Genomic DNA, 12,632 nt, shown 5'->3' on the forward strand with positions numbered 1-12,632 from the left:
CCTGCAACGTGTAGCGGTCACCCAGCCAAGTGCTGATCACGCTCACCGTTGCTTTTGAGTGATCAAGAGAGAGGCTTACCACATTACTAGAAAAGCTAACTTACGAGCGAGGCAGTATAGGTTCCCTCGTATACTGTCCGCTACACAATCACATTGACAAGCGCATCAAGTAAAGAGACAGCAGCAATTGATCTGATGCGCGCATTAATTCAGTTATTGTGCACAATAATGGGATTGATGCACGTATCTATTCAATTAATGAGAGGAATAATTGAATTAAAGATATCTTCAAATAATGAAAGATACCTTAAGTTATATCTGTTTATGTTAATTTGGCGCTCCATAGGTTAACATGTGCAAGAAAACAGATTGAAGATATTACTTACCTAAAGAAATCTTTAGTAAAATTGTTGCGTGCATCAAATGAATAGATGACAAGCTTATCTTTTAAAAAGGATTAGTGTTAGCGCCATATATATTATATACTATGCATGTACGGGTTATAAGAAATGTTTGATTAATTTAAAAATTTCAATCATAGTACTTTCAATCACTTAGAAGAATTTCTTACCACGTGACTTTACAGAAACTGATGAGAACAGAAATTTCCCCGCGCATCGTCTGTTGGAAATGCCGTACTATGGCACCCAAGCGTTAGCAATAAACCTTCAAATAAATAAAAATTATTTGAGAATTTGGCACTCCATTGCAAGTTTTTTTAACGGACCCCTAAACAAACGGGACCTATTAGCGGGCTAGATGGATACGAAACCAAAGAGAAAGTGTAATTTATTTTGTATGTTTATTTGATTTTTATGATGCAATAAAGTAACAATATTTCGTCGTAGAAATACTGGCTACTCATACTGTACATCGGTATTCTGTGCGATCCAGCTCTCATAGTTGGACAGGCGGGTGTAGACGGTAGGGCTGCTGGTGGGATAGTTCTGGAGACCCCAGGAAGTTACGACCGCTAATTCCCACGCACCGTCGACGTCACATACTAGGGGACCACCAGAATCACCCTAAACAGTATGAAGACATTACAGTGAAAACTTTTCAGAAGTACGAAATTTACGCCAGATTGTCGATTTCCGTCCACGTGTCTGGTATTACTCTGTAAATGATTAGTCTGGTTCCCGAGGCCTTCAGATGCGCAAAGGCTTGTCTTCCGGATTGTGGAATATAAAAATGTATGATGCACATGTATCTGCTAATGGCATTGAAGTATTGTACAAAATGTCAAGTCTATCAGATAAGCCAAATTGGAGGGGAAGCGTTCACAAGCTATTTTAACATCCTCCATCCCTCTTGGATCTACTGTAACTTTTGGGAAAATAATTGGATCCTCCTGTCCCGACAATATGCACATCTAACAATGGCATTGAAGTATTGTACAAAGTTTCAAATCTATCTGAAAAGCCATATAGGAGGAGAAGTTTTCACAAGCTATTTAACATCCTCCACCCCTCTTGGATCCACTGTAACTTTTAGGAAAATAATTGGATCCTCCTGTCCCGACAAAATGCACATGTACAAATGGCAGTGAAGCATTGTACAAAGTTTCAAGTCTATCCAACAAGCCCTATAGGAGGAGAAGCGTTCACAAGATTTTGTGACAGACAGACGGACGGACGGACAGAAAGTACAAAAACAATATGTCTCCTCCTGAAAGAGGGGAGACATAAATATGGATCCTCATTAAATCACCTTTGAAGTTGTTCTGATATTATGCCGGCACGATTTGGTAATTAATGCATTGCTATAAAGTTGTCGTCACGTTTTGGTAATTGAATGATTGATTGTTAAACGTTAAACTCGAGAATTTTTCACTCTTATGGAGATGTCACCGCTGCCGGTGAAGGGCTGCAAAATTTAGGCGCTTAATTGCGGCCTTTCAGCAGGGAAGGAATTTTATCGTGCCCCACCTGCTGTGACACGGGCCATGATTTTTGCGGTCTCGTTTTTAAGAATATATATTCATTCCACAATTCGGAAGACAAGCCCTTGTATTCCGATGATCAAGCACGAACTTGCACATTAGAAGGCCTTGGGAACCAGACTAAGTTATGATACGGTAAAGTCACGTGTTTCTTACATTACAGGCACCGTTTGAGCCCGAATAGACACATATGTGAGGACCCTCCTGAAGGTACAGCAGTCCTGCGATACTCAAACTACTGCGACACTCAGAGTGGGACATCACTGTAGTCTGTGCCTCTTGAAGAATGTCGGGATTATCTCCACCTTTGAATAGCGGTAAATTGATTTTAAATATATTGACTTCTGATCATATGATTATACACTCTCTTTTCTATATTCTGCCATATCAACCCAAGACCAGAATACAAGTCAGATGATTTGCTACAAGGAGTTTGATTATGCTAATTAATAGTCAATTATCTTTCTTTGTAAAGATTGTTTTCATTTCCAAATCAAATTACATTTGAAATAAAATTGAAGACGTTCTAATTACAGAATTATAGAAAACATACTCAGACAATTTTCCCACTAGTCAGTTGCGCAGTCGGTTAAATCTTTTTTTAAATGAGAGATAAAGGAACTATGAAAGTGGATTGATATTTTAGCCTTGGATCTGATTGTGGAGAGAGAGAGAGAGAGAGAGAGAGAGAGAGAGAGAGAGAGAGATTATGTATGTGTATACCCCCGGTAAGCCGCCCCCATCCAGTGATGTAACAAGTTCTTCCGTTGTAGAAAGAAGTACTGGTTGATGTGGGCAGTTTCGCTGTTTTCACGAAGGCGTTTAAGGGGGCAGGTGAAGACAGTTTCAGAATGGCGATGTCATTCGGGAATCCTCCGGAACTGTCGCTGTACTGCAGGTGCTTGAGATACAAAAAAATCCACCTAAGCAAATCGGAACATCCTTCGAAAATATTCAGGAAAACTACATGGTTTTAAAATATCAATAGTGTATTAATTGATATTAGGAGTTTCATAGTATTTTTTCTATCTTAACAATCGAATTTCTTGGCATTGATAATTCGAATAGATTTTCCATCAATAATTTAATCTAGGGCTACTGGTGTGTCTGAATTTTCGCTATCAAGAACTTGAATGTTTGACATGGATTATGAGATTGATCACTGTTCGTTATCTTCACCTTGCATGGACATGGACTCAAACTGTGAATATCAAGAGTTCCATCTAGTACCACCAAAACCACTTAGAAATATTTAATATCAAGAAATCTAATATTGGTATCAAGAATTCGAAATCCTCAATTAAAGAATTATCCATTGATGAGATACAGAGATGTTACAGTACCATTGTGATCGTGTCTACAGCGATCGTGACTTCGTTTCCCGAGTCGATGCTGAAATCATGCTCTCCCAGAAGCAGTTTATATTTAGAGACGGTAGGACCGAAACAATACCAAAGCAAATAGAATGCTGCATTTAAATATTTAAAGAAATGGTTGAGTGCATCTTTCCTCGGGCAATCTCTGGAAGTTTTTAAACGTAGTGTCTTCTAACAGTGACTCCCGCCTCAAAAGAAGAGAACATAGTTTGTAACTGCAAAAAAAAGACGGGATTTTCATAAACAAACAAAAGTACATTACTTACTCGTTAGCGACACAGTGTGCAGCCGTCAGGGCGTACTTTTCCGAGATTAGAGCGGCACCACAGATGTGGTTGTAGACGCCATTAGACCCCTGGAACCAGAAGGAAAGCTGCCATGGCCAGTTGTTACGGAAAGCGTCCTGACCCCCTACTATCTTTTGGAGGGGTGTAGCTGTACAAACTGTGAAAAGAGTCAATTACTATCAGACCGCAACGTATTTAGTGGCAGGTGTTAAGGAAGTTATAGGGGGTTTACAATTCCTCCTCCATTCGTTAAACATTTTCAACAAACATATTCATTTTGTGCCATTTTGAGGTCCGTAATTCCCCTTGGGGGAGGTAGAGATTGGTTCGCACTCTATTCCCCCGTTTGAGAAGTTTTTCCCCCTGTATTTGTAAAAGTGACACATACACACACACACACACACACACACGTATATATATATATATATATATATATATATAAAGCACAGAAAATTTCACTTTATTTGGATACCCACTTCCGCCCCTACCCAGGGTTGAACTCACGACCTGCGGAACCAACTCTCCTAATAGCATGTAACCAGCACGCTAGACCGCACGACCATCTAGGCAAGATGGTCGAGCGGTCTAGCGTGCTGGTTACATGTTGCAGATGCCTAGTGAAATTTCCCGTGCTTTATATTAAATATTTCTTCACTTAGGGCAGTTATGTTCATTTAAGAGTTCATTGCTATTTCCGTGCTTTATATATATATTTGTGTGCTTTATATATATGTCACATTTATATATCAAACACACACAACCTAACTTGTGCTGATTCCAAGAAAGGCAGAGTGACATAAGTTGCATAGAACTTCTCCTCAGGATAGAGCTCCAACGTCTCTGAAAGCCTTTAGATACCGGCCCTATATTAGGGGTGACATTGAGACAAAACCCTTTAGGTATGATCACAGGGGCTAAGCCCGTTTTGAGCCCGAACTCTGTGATACCATATATTTATGGTATCACAGAGTTCGGACCCAAAACGGGTTTAGCCCCTGTGGGTATGATGTTATGTTCAATGTATGTTTGAAGGTTGGACACGCGATGTTGTGTCCTGATGGCTTTTTTTGTGGGGGTGTTTTTTGGGGGGTGTTTTGTTGTTGAGAGATTTGAAAGAATTGCTTTTTTTTAACGACATAATTATAAAATTCTAAAATGATGTAAGAATGGCACGACTTTAAAAATGAAGGCCGAAACGAAGAAAAATAAGTCGTACTTGAAATTGTAATTTGTACAGAATAGCCTAAATTAAAACAAAGCTAGTCCAACAATACAAACAAAAATCCCCAAATGCAAAAAAAAAAAAACCCAAAAAACAAACAACAAAACATAAATAAAGAAATAAAAGAAAAGCAATGAAACGAGATTGAGAGGTATGCGAGTGGATCAAAATGATGCAGCTGGTCAAAACGATATAAAAGCACTAAGTTCCAACAACATCCGATACCTAAAAGTGTCGGATCCACAACATGGATACAAGGTCAAATACAAAAAATTATACAAATCACTAAAATGACCAACGACACGAACAACCAGATTGTCAAATTTTCGGAACGACCCGTCCCTTCTTTAGGACAAACGAAAAGAATTACATAATGTGGCCAACATCAACAGAGAATAATAACAAAAACTACATATAAATACATCTAGCACTACAACTACACTAATCTACAAACGTATTTACAACGCAGACTACATGTTGTTTGGATTTTAGGCTTGCCAATCAATGTTAAAAACGGAGCGAATTAGGACATGCCTTATTCGTCCAACGAGCTGATCCAAAATGTACGAGGTGATAAAAATAGACTTAATTAATCTCAAGTGGAACGAGTTAACCATATTACGTTGACAAATAGTAAATCTAACTCGTACCCAGAGAGATTCTATTTTAACTATGCATTAAGAATAAAAAAAATTATAAAAGTTAATAATAAGAAACAAAATATCAACAACAACAACGACCAAAAAAAAATGTAAATGAATGAACACTATAAAAATGAAATAAGAAATGGACAAAAATTTGAGAGAAAAATAATGTAAATAGCAAGTTTGAATAAGTAGACAAAGTGGACCAACTGCAAAATAAAAAAATAAGCAACCTAGGAAATTGAATCAACATCAGACATTCCCGTACTGATCATGTCTAGGGTAGACGTGCAAAAAACATAAAATCCCGGAAACTGATAAATGGGTTTTACATGTAAGCAATCGGGGGCAAGTAACAGAATGCTAGATACATGTATAACTCATTATCCGGATTACCCGTGACTATTTTCATTCAAATAATACTTTCTAAAATATTTTCAACAATACTAATCTTGTTAATTAAGGAGTTCTTGTAAAACAATAACAATTCCTCCACCTCTAACCTTTCTAGAGAAAACAAATTTTTCATACCCTGATAGAAAAAAAAAATCATCATTTGGATTTATCCAGCATTCACACAAAAATATTACATCATATTTACATATAAGAGAAACAAATTCATTGTTACCAAGTTTGCCACTAAGTGACCTACAGATGTTCCATGAAATGATGGAAATGTCACTCTCCGTGTGGCCCTATACATCGGATGGTGGATGCAGTCTATCGGTAGTTACGCGACTGTGATATGAACGAGAGTGACCAACCTGTTGATCTGCGCGCGACTTGCATCAATGCATGTACTGTCTCCCTGCGTGGATCAACGAGTTCACTAGTGCGCGTATTGCCACTATGTGGCGTGGAACTTGTATCACTAAGTGTTCTACCTGTCTGTACACTGGGTGCGTCGTCCATTGACACCTCGCTCCTCCCCCTGTAGAGTTGCCCATCAACATATAGCCGATCCCTAACCATCTTAGTCCTGCGTCCTGATTGTTTAAATTGCTTCTGAATGGGGTACAATTCGCGTCGTCTTTCTTCTATCTCAGAAGGATATTGTTCATGCACTCCATACGATTTTCCTTTCAACTTGTAAGCGCTTTTCTTTACGTTTACCAAATCTCCATGATATAGGAACCGTGCCACTATCGGACGGTCTTTCCCACTTGTAAATCGTCCAAAACGGTGAACATTCCCAAACTCTATATCATTCTCTATTCCTAATTCGTAATAAATAAAGTCCCGCAATTTTCTCTCTGTGTCCTCATTATTTGACTCCCCACCAAGTCCAGTGAATACCAAGTTATTTTTCATAGATCTGCATTTTAAATCCAACACTGACTCTTTGAAACTGGCAATGTCACTGCTTATGTCACTATTCTCACTGTTTTCTTTCACCAAGCTACCAGATTCTTCACGGACAGCTTGTATTTCACATTTCTGCTCCTGGAGCCGTACAGACAATTCACTGCATTTATGGTCAAATTCATCAAGTTTTTTTTTAGATACAAATTCAACAGACTTTTCAAATTCAACTGTTCTTCCCTCAACTGTTTTGATTTTTCTCTCCATTTGTGAAATTCTATAACATCCATTCGATTTATGACTTCTACAATCTGGTCTAATTTGTCCAACTTCTTCATGATGTAATCAAGTTTTCTGTTTACTTCCGAATTGTTTGCAGTTTCAGTTTCTTTTGTAGCAGAAGGATTGTGTATTGGCGTTGACTAATAAGTGGCGGCCGCCACTTAATTTATATTCAACTCCTCTCTCTCTCTCTCTCTCTCTCTCTCTCTCTCTCTCAAAATCAAAGGGGTGCATTCCTTTTAATCTCGGCTAAGATTCGATTTATAACTTCTACAATCTGGTCTAATTTGTCCAACTTCTTCATGATGTAATCAAGTTTTCTGTTTACTTCCGAATTGTTTGCAGTTTCAGTTTCTTTTGTAGCAGAAGGATTGTGTATTGGCGTTGACTAATAAGTGGCGGCCGCCACTTAATTTATATTCAACTCCTCTCTCTCTCTCTCTCTCTCTCTCTCTCTCTCTCTCAAAATCAAAGGGGTGCATTCCTTTTAATCTCGGCTAAGATTCGATTTATAACTTCTACAATCTGGTCTAATTTGTCCAACTTCTTCATGATGTAATCAAGTTTTCTGTTTACTTCCGAATTGTTTGCAGTTTCAGTTTCTTTTGTAGCAGAAGGATTGTGTATTGGCGTTGACTAATAAGTGGCGGCCGCCACATAAATTAACTGGCGGCCGCCACTTAATTTATATTCAACTTCTCTCTCTCTCTCTCTCTCTCTCTCTCTCTCTCTCTCAAAATCAAAGGGGTGCATTCCCTTTAATCTCGGCTGAGATTCGGCTTGGCTGAATATTTGGACTGACGCCTTCACAGAATCTCGGAGCAGTCCTTCACAATTCATGTCTGGAAATTTACTTTCAGCTTCGGCCAGTTCTAGCAATTAATGTGCACTTAGGTGACACTGCTGTTCGCTTTAAATAAGTGATTTGACTATCAAATTAACTATCTATCAGATTCTTTATTCCCTTAAGCTATACAACTCATCGGTTATAAATACAAAATATTTACAACTATATACAAATAAGACAGTAGAGGGTGAGTAGACATACAGATACAATATTGAGGATATAAAATCAATGCATTTCAGCATACATAAAACAATACACGTGAATAATATGTCGTAGCAAGTACAGGATTCATAAATTACATGAAGATCGAAACTTTGTAGCCTGTTGTAGGAACTTTCCTAAATTATTGAGTTCTTTTGTATTATTTACACTATTAATTTTGTATTGCTTACTGTCTAGGTATAAAAATCCCAAAATGAAAATAGGCACTAAATTTTCCGATGAAGACTTCTATGGCACAATATTTTATCTCCTGGAATTTGAAGAGTTCCTGCTTGTGATTGAGGCAAGCAGCTTAGTGCAAGTTATCTAACTCGGGTATTAAAGGAGGCGGTGTTGCAGCAATCTCTCTCTTTGCGCGTAACAATCCAGTTGTGAGGTTGGTTGTGTTTTTTAAAATAAGAAATACCTTGCCATTAGCGTTAAATATACAATTTAAAACCCCACCCAGACCTCCACTTCCCACATAATTATTGCGAAACAGGTACTGTTGGCTTGGTCTTTTATTTCTTTCAGGGGGAAGTCCCGTCCACAGTCAACTCTTCTTCCATTCCTGGCACGGCTGTCACATCAACTTACTGGTGAACTGAGCGGCATACATCAATTTAACTCCAATTTGTCTGTTTTGGACCACTGATTAAAGGGAATGCACCCCTTTGATTTTGAGAGAGAGAGAGAGAGAAGTTGAATATAAATTAAGTGGCGGCCGCCAGTTAATTTATGTGGCGGCCGCCACTTATTAGTCAACGCCAATACACAATCCTTCTGCTACAAAAGAAACTGAAACTGCAAACAATTCGGAAGTAAACAGAAAACTTGATTACATCATGAAGAAGTTGGACAAATTAGACCAGATTGTAGAAGTTATAAATCGAATCTTAGCCGAGATTAAAAGGAATGCACCCCTTTGATTTTGAGAGAGAGAGAGAGAGAGAGAGAGAGAGAGAGGAGTTGAATATAAATTAAGTGGCGGCCGCCACTTATTAGTCAACGCCAATACACAATCCTTCTGCTACAAAAGAAACTGAAACTGCAAACAATTCGGAAGTAAACAGAAAACTTGATTACATCATGAAGAAGTTGGACAAATTAGACCAGATTGTAGAAGTTATAAATCGAATCTTAGCCGAGATTAAAGGGAATGCACCCCTTTGATTTTGAGAGAGAGAGAGAGAGAGAGAGAGAGAGAGAGAGAGAGAGAGGAGTTGAATATGAATTAAGTGGCGGCCGCCACTTATTAGTCAACGCCAATACACAATCCTTCTGCTACAAAAGAAACTGAAACTGCAAACAATTCGGAAGTAAACAGAAAACTTGATTACATCATGAAGAAGTTGGACAAATTAGACCAGATTGTAGAAGTCATAAATCGAATGGATGTTATAGAATTTCACAAATGGAGAGAAAAATCAAAACAGTTGAGGGAAGAACAGTTGAATTTGAAAAGTCTGTTGAATTTGTATCTAAAAAAAAACTTGATGAATTTGACCATAAATGCAGTGAATTGTCTGTACGGCTCCAGGAGCAGAAATGTGAAATACAAGCTGTCCGTGAAGAATCTGGTAGCTTGGTGAAAGAAAACAGTGAGAATAGTGACATAAGCAGTGACATTGCCAGTTTCAAAGAGTCAGTGTTGGATTTAAAATGCAGATCTATGAAAAATAACTTGGTATTCACTGGACTTGGTGGGGAGTCAAATAATGAGGACACAGAGAGAAAATTGCGGGACTTTATTTATTACGAATTAGGAATAGAGAATGATATAGAGTTTGGGAATGTTCACCGTTTTGGACGATTTACAAGTGGGAAAGACCGTCCGATAGTGGCACGGTTCCTATATCATGGAGATTTGGTAAACGTAAAGAAAAGCGCTTACAAGTTGAAAGGAAAATCGTATGGAGTGCATGAACAATATCCTTCTGAGATAGAAGAAAGACGACGCGAATTGTACCCCATTCAGAAGCAATTTAAACAATCAGGACGCAGGACTAAGATGGTTAGGGATTGGCTATATGTTGATGGGCAACTCTACAGGGGGAGGAGCGAGGTGTCAATGGACGACGCACCCAGTGTACAGACAGGTAGAACACTTAGTGATACAAGTTCCACGCCACATAGTGGCAATACGCGCACTAGTGAACTCGTTGATCCACGCAGGGAGACAGTACATGCATTGATGCAAGTCGCGCGCAGATCAACAGGTTGGTCACTCTCGTTCATATCACAGTCGCGTAACTACCGATAGACTGCATCCACCATCCGATGTATAGGGCCACACGGAGAGTGACATTTCCATCATTTCATGGAACATCTGTAGGTCACTTAGTGGCAAACTTGGTAACAATGAATTTGTTTCTCTTATATGTAAATATGATGTAATATTTTTGTGTGAATGCTGGATAAATCCAAATGATGATTTTTTTTTTTCTATCAGGGTATGAAAAATTTGTTTTCTCTAGAAAGGTTAGAGGTGGAGGAATTGTTATTGTTTTACAAGAACTCCTTAATTAACAAGATTAGTATTGTTGAAAATATTTTAGAAAGTATTATTTGAATGAAAATAGTCACGGGTAATCCGGATAATGAGTTATACATGTATCTAGCAATCTGTTACTTGCCCCCAGAAAATAGCGTATTTTATGATAAGACTGATGTTGATATTTTTCAGCTACTAGAAGACTCTATTTGTAAGTACAAAAATAATGGCACTGTATATATAACTGGGGATTCCAATACTAGAACTGGAGAAAAGAATGACTTTATTCAGAGTGATAAAATAAATCATGTTATTTCTAGAAATGCCACTTTATTGAATTATGACAGTGAACCAGAATAATGTGTTAGAAAGAATATGGATAAAGTAGTAAATACTTTTGGTAGAAAACTCTCAGAACTTTGTAAAACAACTGGATTAAGGATATTGAATGGTAGAATTAATTACGATACTTTGGGAAATGTTACTTTTTATAATTCAAAAGGATGTAGTTTGATAGATTATGTTCTAACTGAATGTGAGAGTTTTCATACTATAAGTGATTTTTCTTCAGCTAACTTTTCTATTTTCTCTGACCATTCACCTGTATCGTTTAAAATAAAGGTGCACTGGGAGTCGCCCGTGCATGAAGATGGAAACCCTACAGGTAGAACACATTGTAAATCTGTTAAATGGATTGAAGAAAATTATTACCGATACTGCATAGGCTGTTTAATGATATATATTGAAAGTAGACATTAACGGCAAACTGACAACTCAACTGTATGACAAACGGGATGATTTCAGCTTCTCCATCGTCAACTTCCCATATTTGTGTAGCAATATTCCATTATCACCTGCATATTGTGTTTATATATCTCAACTGATTCGATATGCAAGAGCTTGTTCTGGATATAGTCAGTTTTTAAATCGAGGTAAGCTACTGACAAACAAGTTGATGGTACAGGGATTTCAACAGTCTCGATTGAAGTCAGCATTTCGCAAATTCTATGGTCGTTATAACGATCTAGTTCGTCAATACAACTTCGCATTGGGTCAAATGCTGTCTGACGTGTTTCATACCGATTGTTAAGCCGTTCTTGGCACACTGATTTTGACTGCGGATAACTCCGTTTACCTGATCAGGATATAGGGCTCAAGGCGGGTGTCACCGGTCAACAGGGGATGCTTACTCCTCCTAGACACCTGATCCCACCTCTGGTGTGTCCAGGGGTCCGTGTTTGCCCAACTATCTATTTTGTATTGCTTGTAGGAGTTATGAGATTGATCACTGTTCGTTATCTTCACCTTGCATTTATATCGGGGTTTTTCCCCGAGTCGTGGACAAAAGGCTGTATTGTCCCGGTATTTAAAAGGGGCAATGTTAACGAAACTAATACCTATAGAGGTATTTCTCTGGTGAGCTGCTTCTGAATTTTTTTTTTACAAGTATATTAAATAATAGAATTATAGAATGGGGAAAAGAATATAGTATATTGACCGCTGCACAGTTTGGTTTTAGAACGGGACTTTCTATTGTAGATGTAATGTGTGTTTTACAGTCACTTATTAACAAAACCCTTGGTAGTAAAAAGAGGTAGTTGTATTGTTGTTTCGTTGACTTCCAGAAGGCTAGCTTTTGATTCAATGCTATATCTCATTTGTGGTATAAAATATTCAATGAAGGTATACAAGGGAAGTTATTCAATATCATTAAGTCAATGTATAATAATGTTAAAAGCTGTGTAAAATATGACAGATTTTTGAGTGATTATTTTTGTAATGACACAGGTTTAATGTAAGGCGAAAGTTTGTCACCCATTTTATTTTCTTTATATGTTAATGATTTTGAGATGAGCTTTATTAAGGAACATTGTCCAAGTATCGATATTCAAATGATAGATTTATTCCTTTTAATGTATGCAGATGACATGGTTATCATATCCGAAACTCCTGAGGGTTTACAAAAAATGTTAGACGCTCTGAAGAAATATACTAATGAGTGGAAACTAAATATTAATGTACAAAAAACTAAAAT

At 37.8% G+C, this 12,632-nt stretch overlaps 1 protein-coding gene across 1 annotated transcript; it reads right to left on the reverse strand.

Annotated features, from left to right (window-relative positions):
* Positions 1-805: 805 nt before the first annotated feature.
* LOC130053760 (elastase-1-like) lies at positions 806-3,769 on the reverse strand (the record flags this gene model as incomplete). Its single annotated transcript, XM_056161310.1, has 5 exons — positions 806-1,025; positions 2,099-2,247; positions 2,666-2,843; positions 3,286-3,382; positions 3,585-3,769. Coding segments are annotated over 5 exons (777 nt in total), but the record flags the coding sequence as incomplete, so codon positions are not given.
* Between the last annotated feature and the right edge of the window lie 8,863 nt (positions 3,770-12,632).

This window comes from Ostrea edulis, chromosome 4 (assembly GCF_947568905.1).
Source record: "Ostrea edulis chromosome 4, xbOstEdul1.1, whole genome shotgun sequence".
NCBI lineage: Eukaryota > Metazoa > Mollusca > Bivalvia > Ostreida > Ostreidae > Ostrea > Ostrea edulis.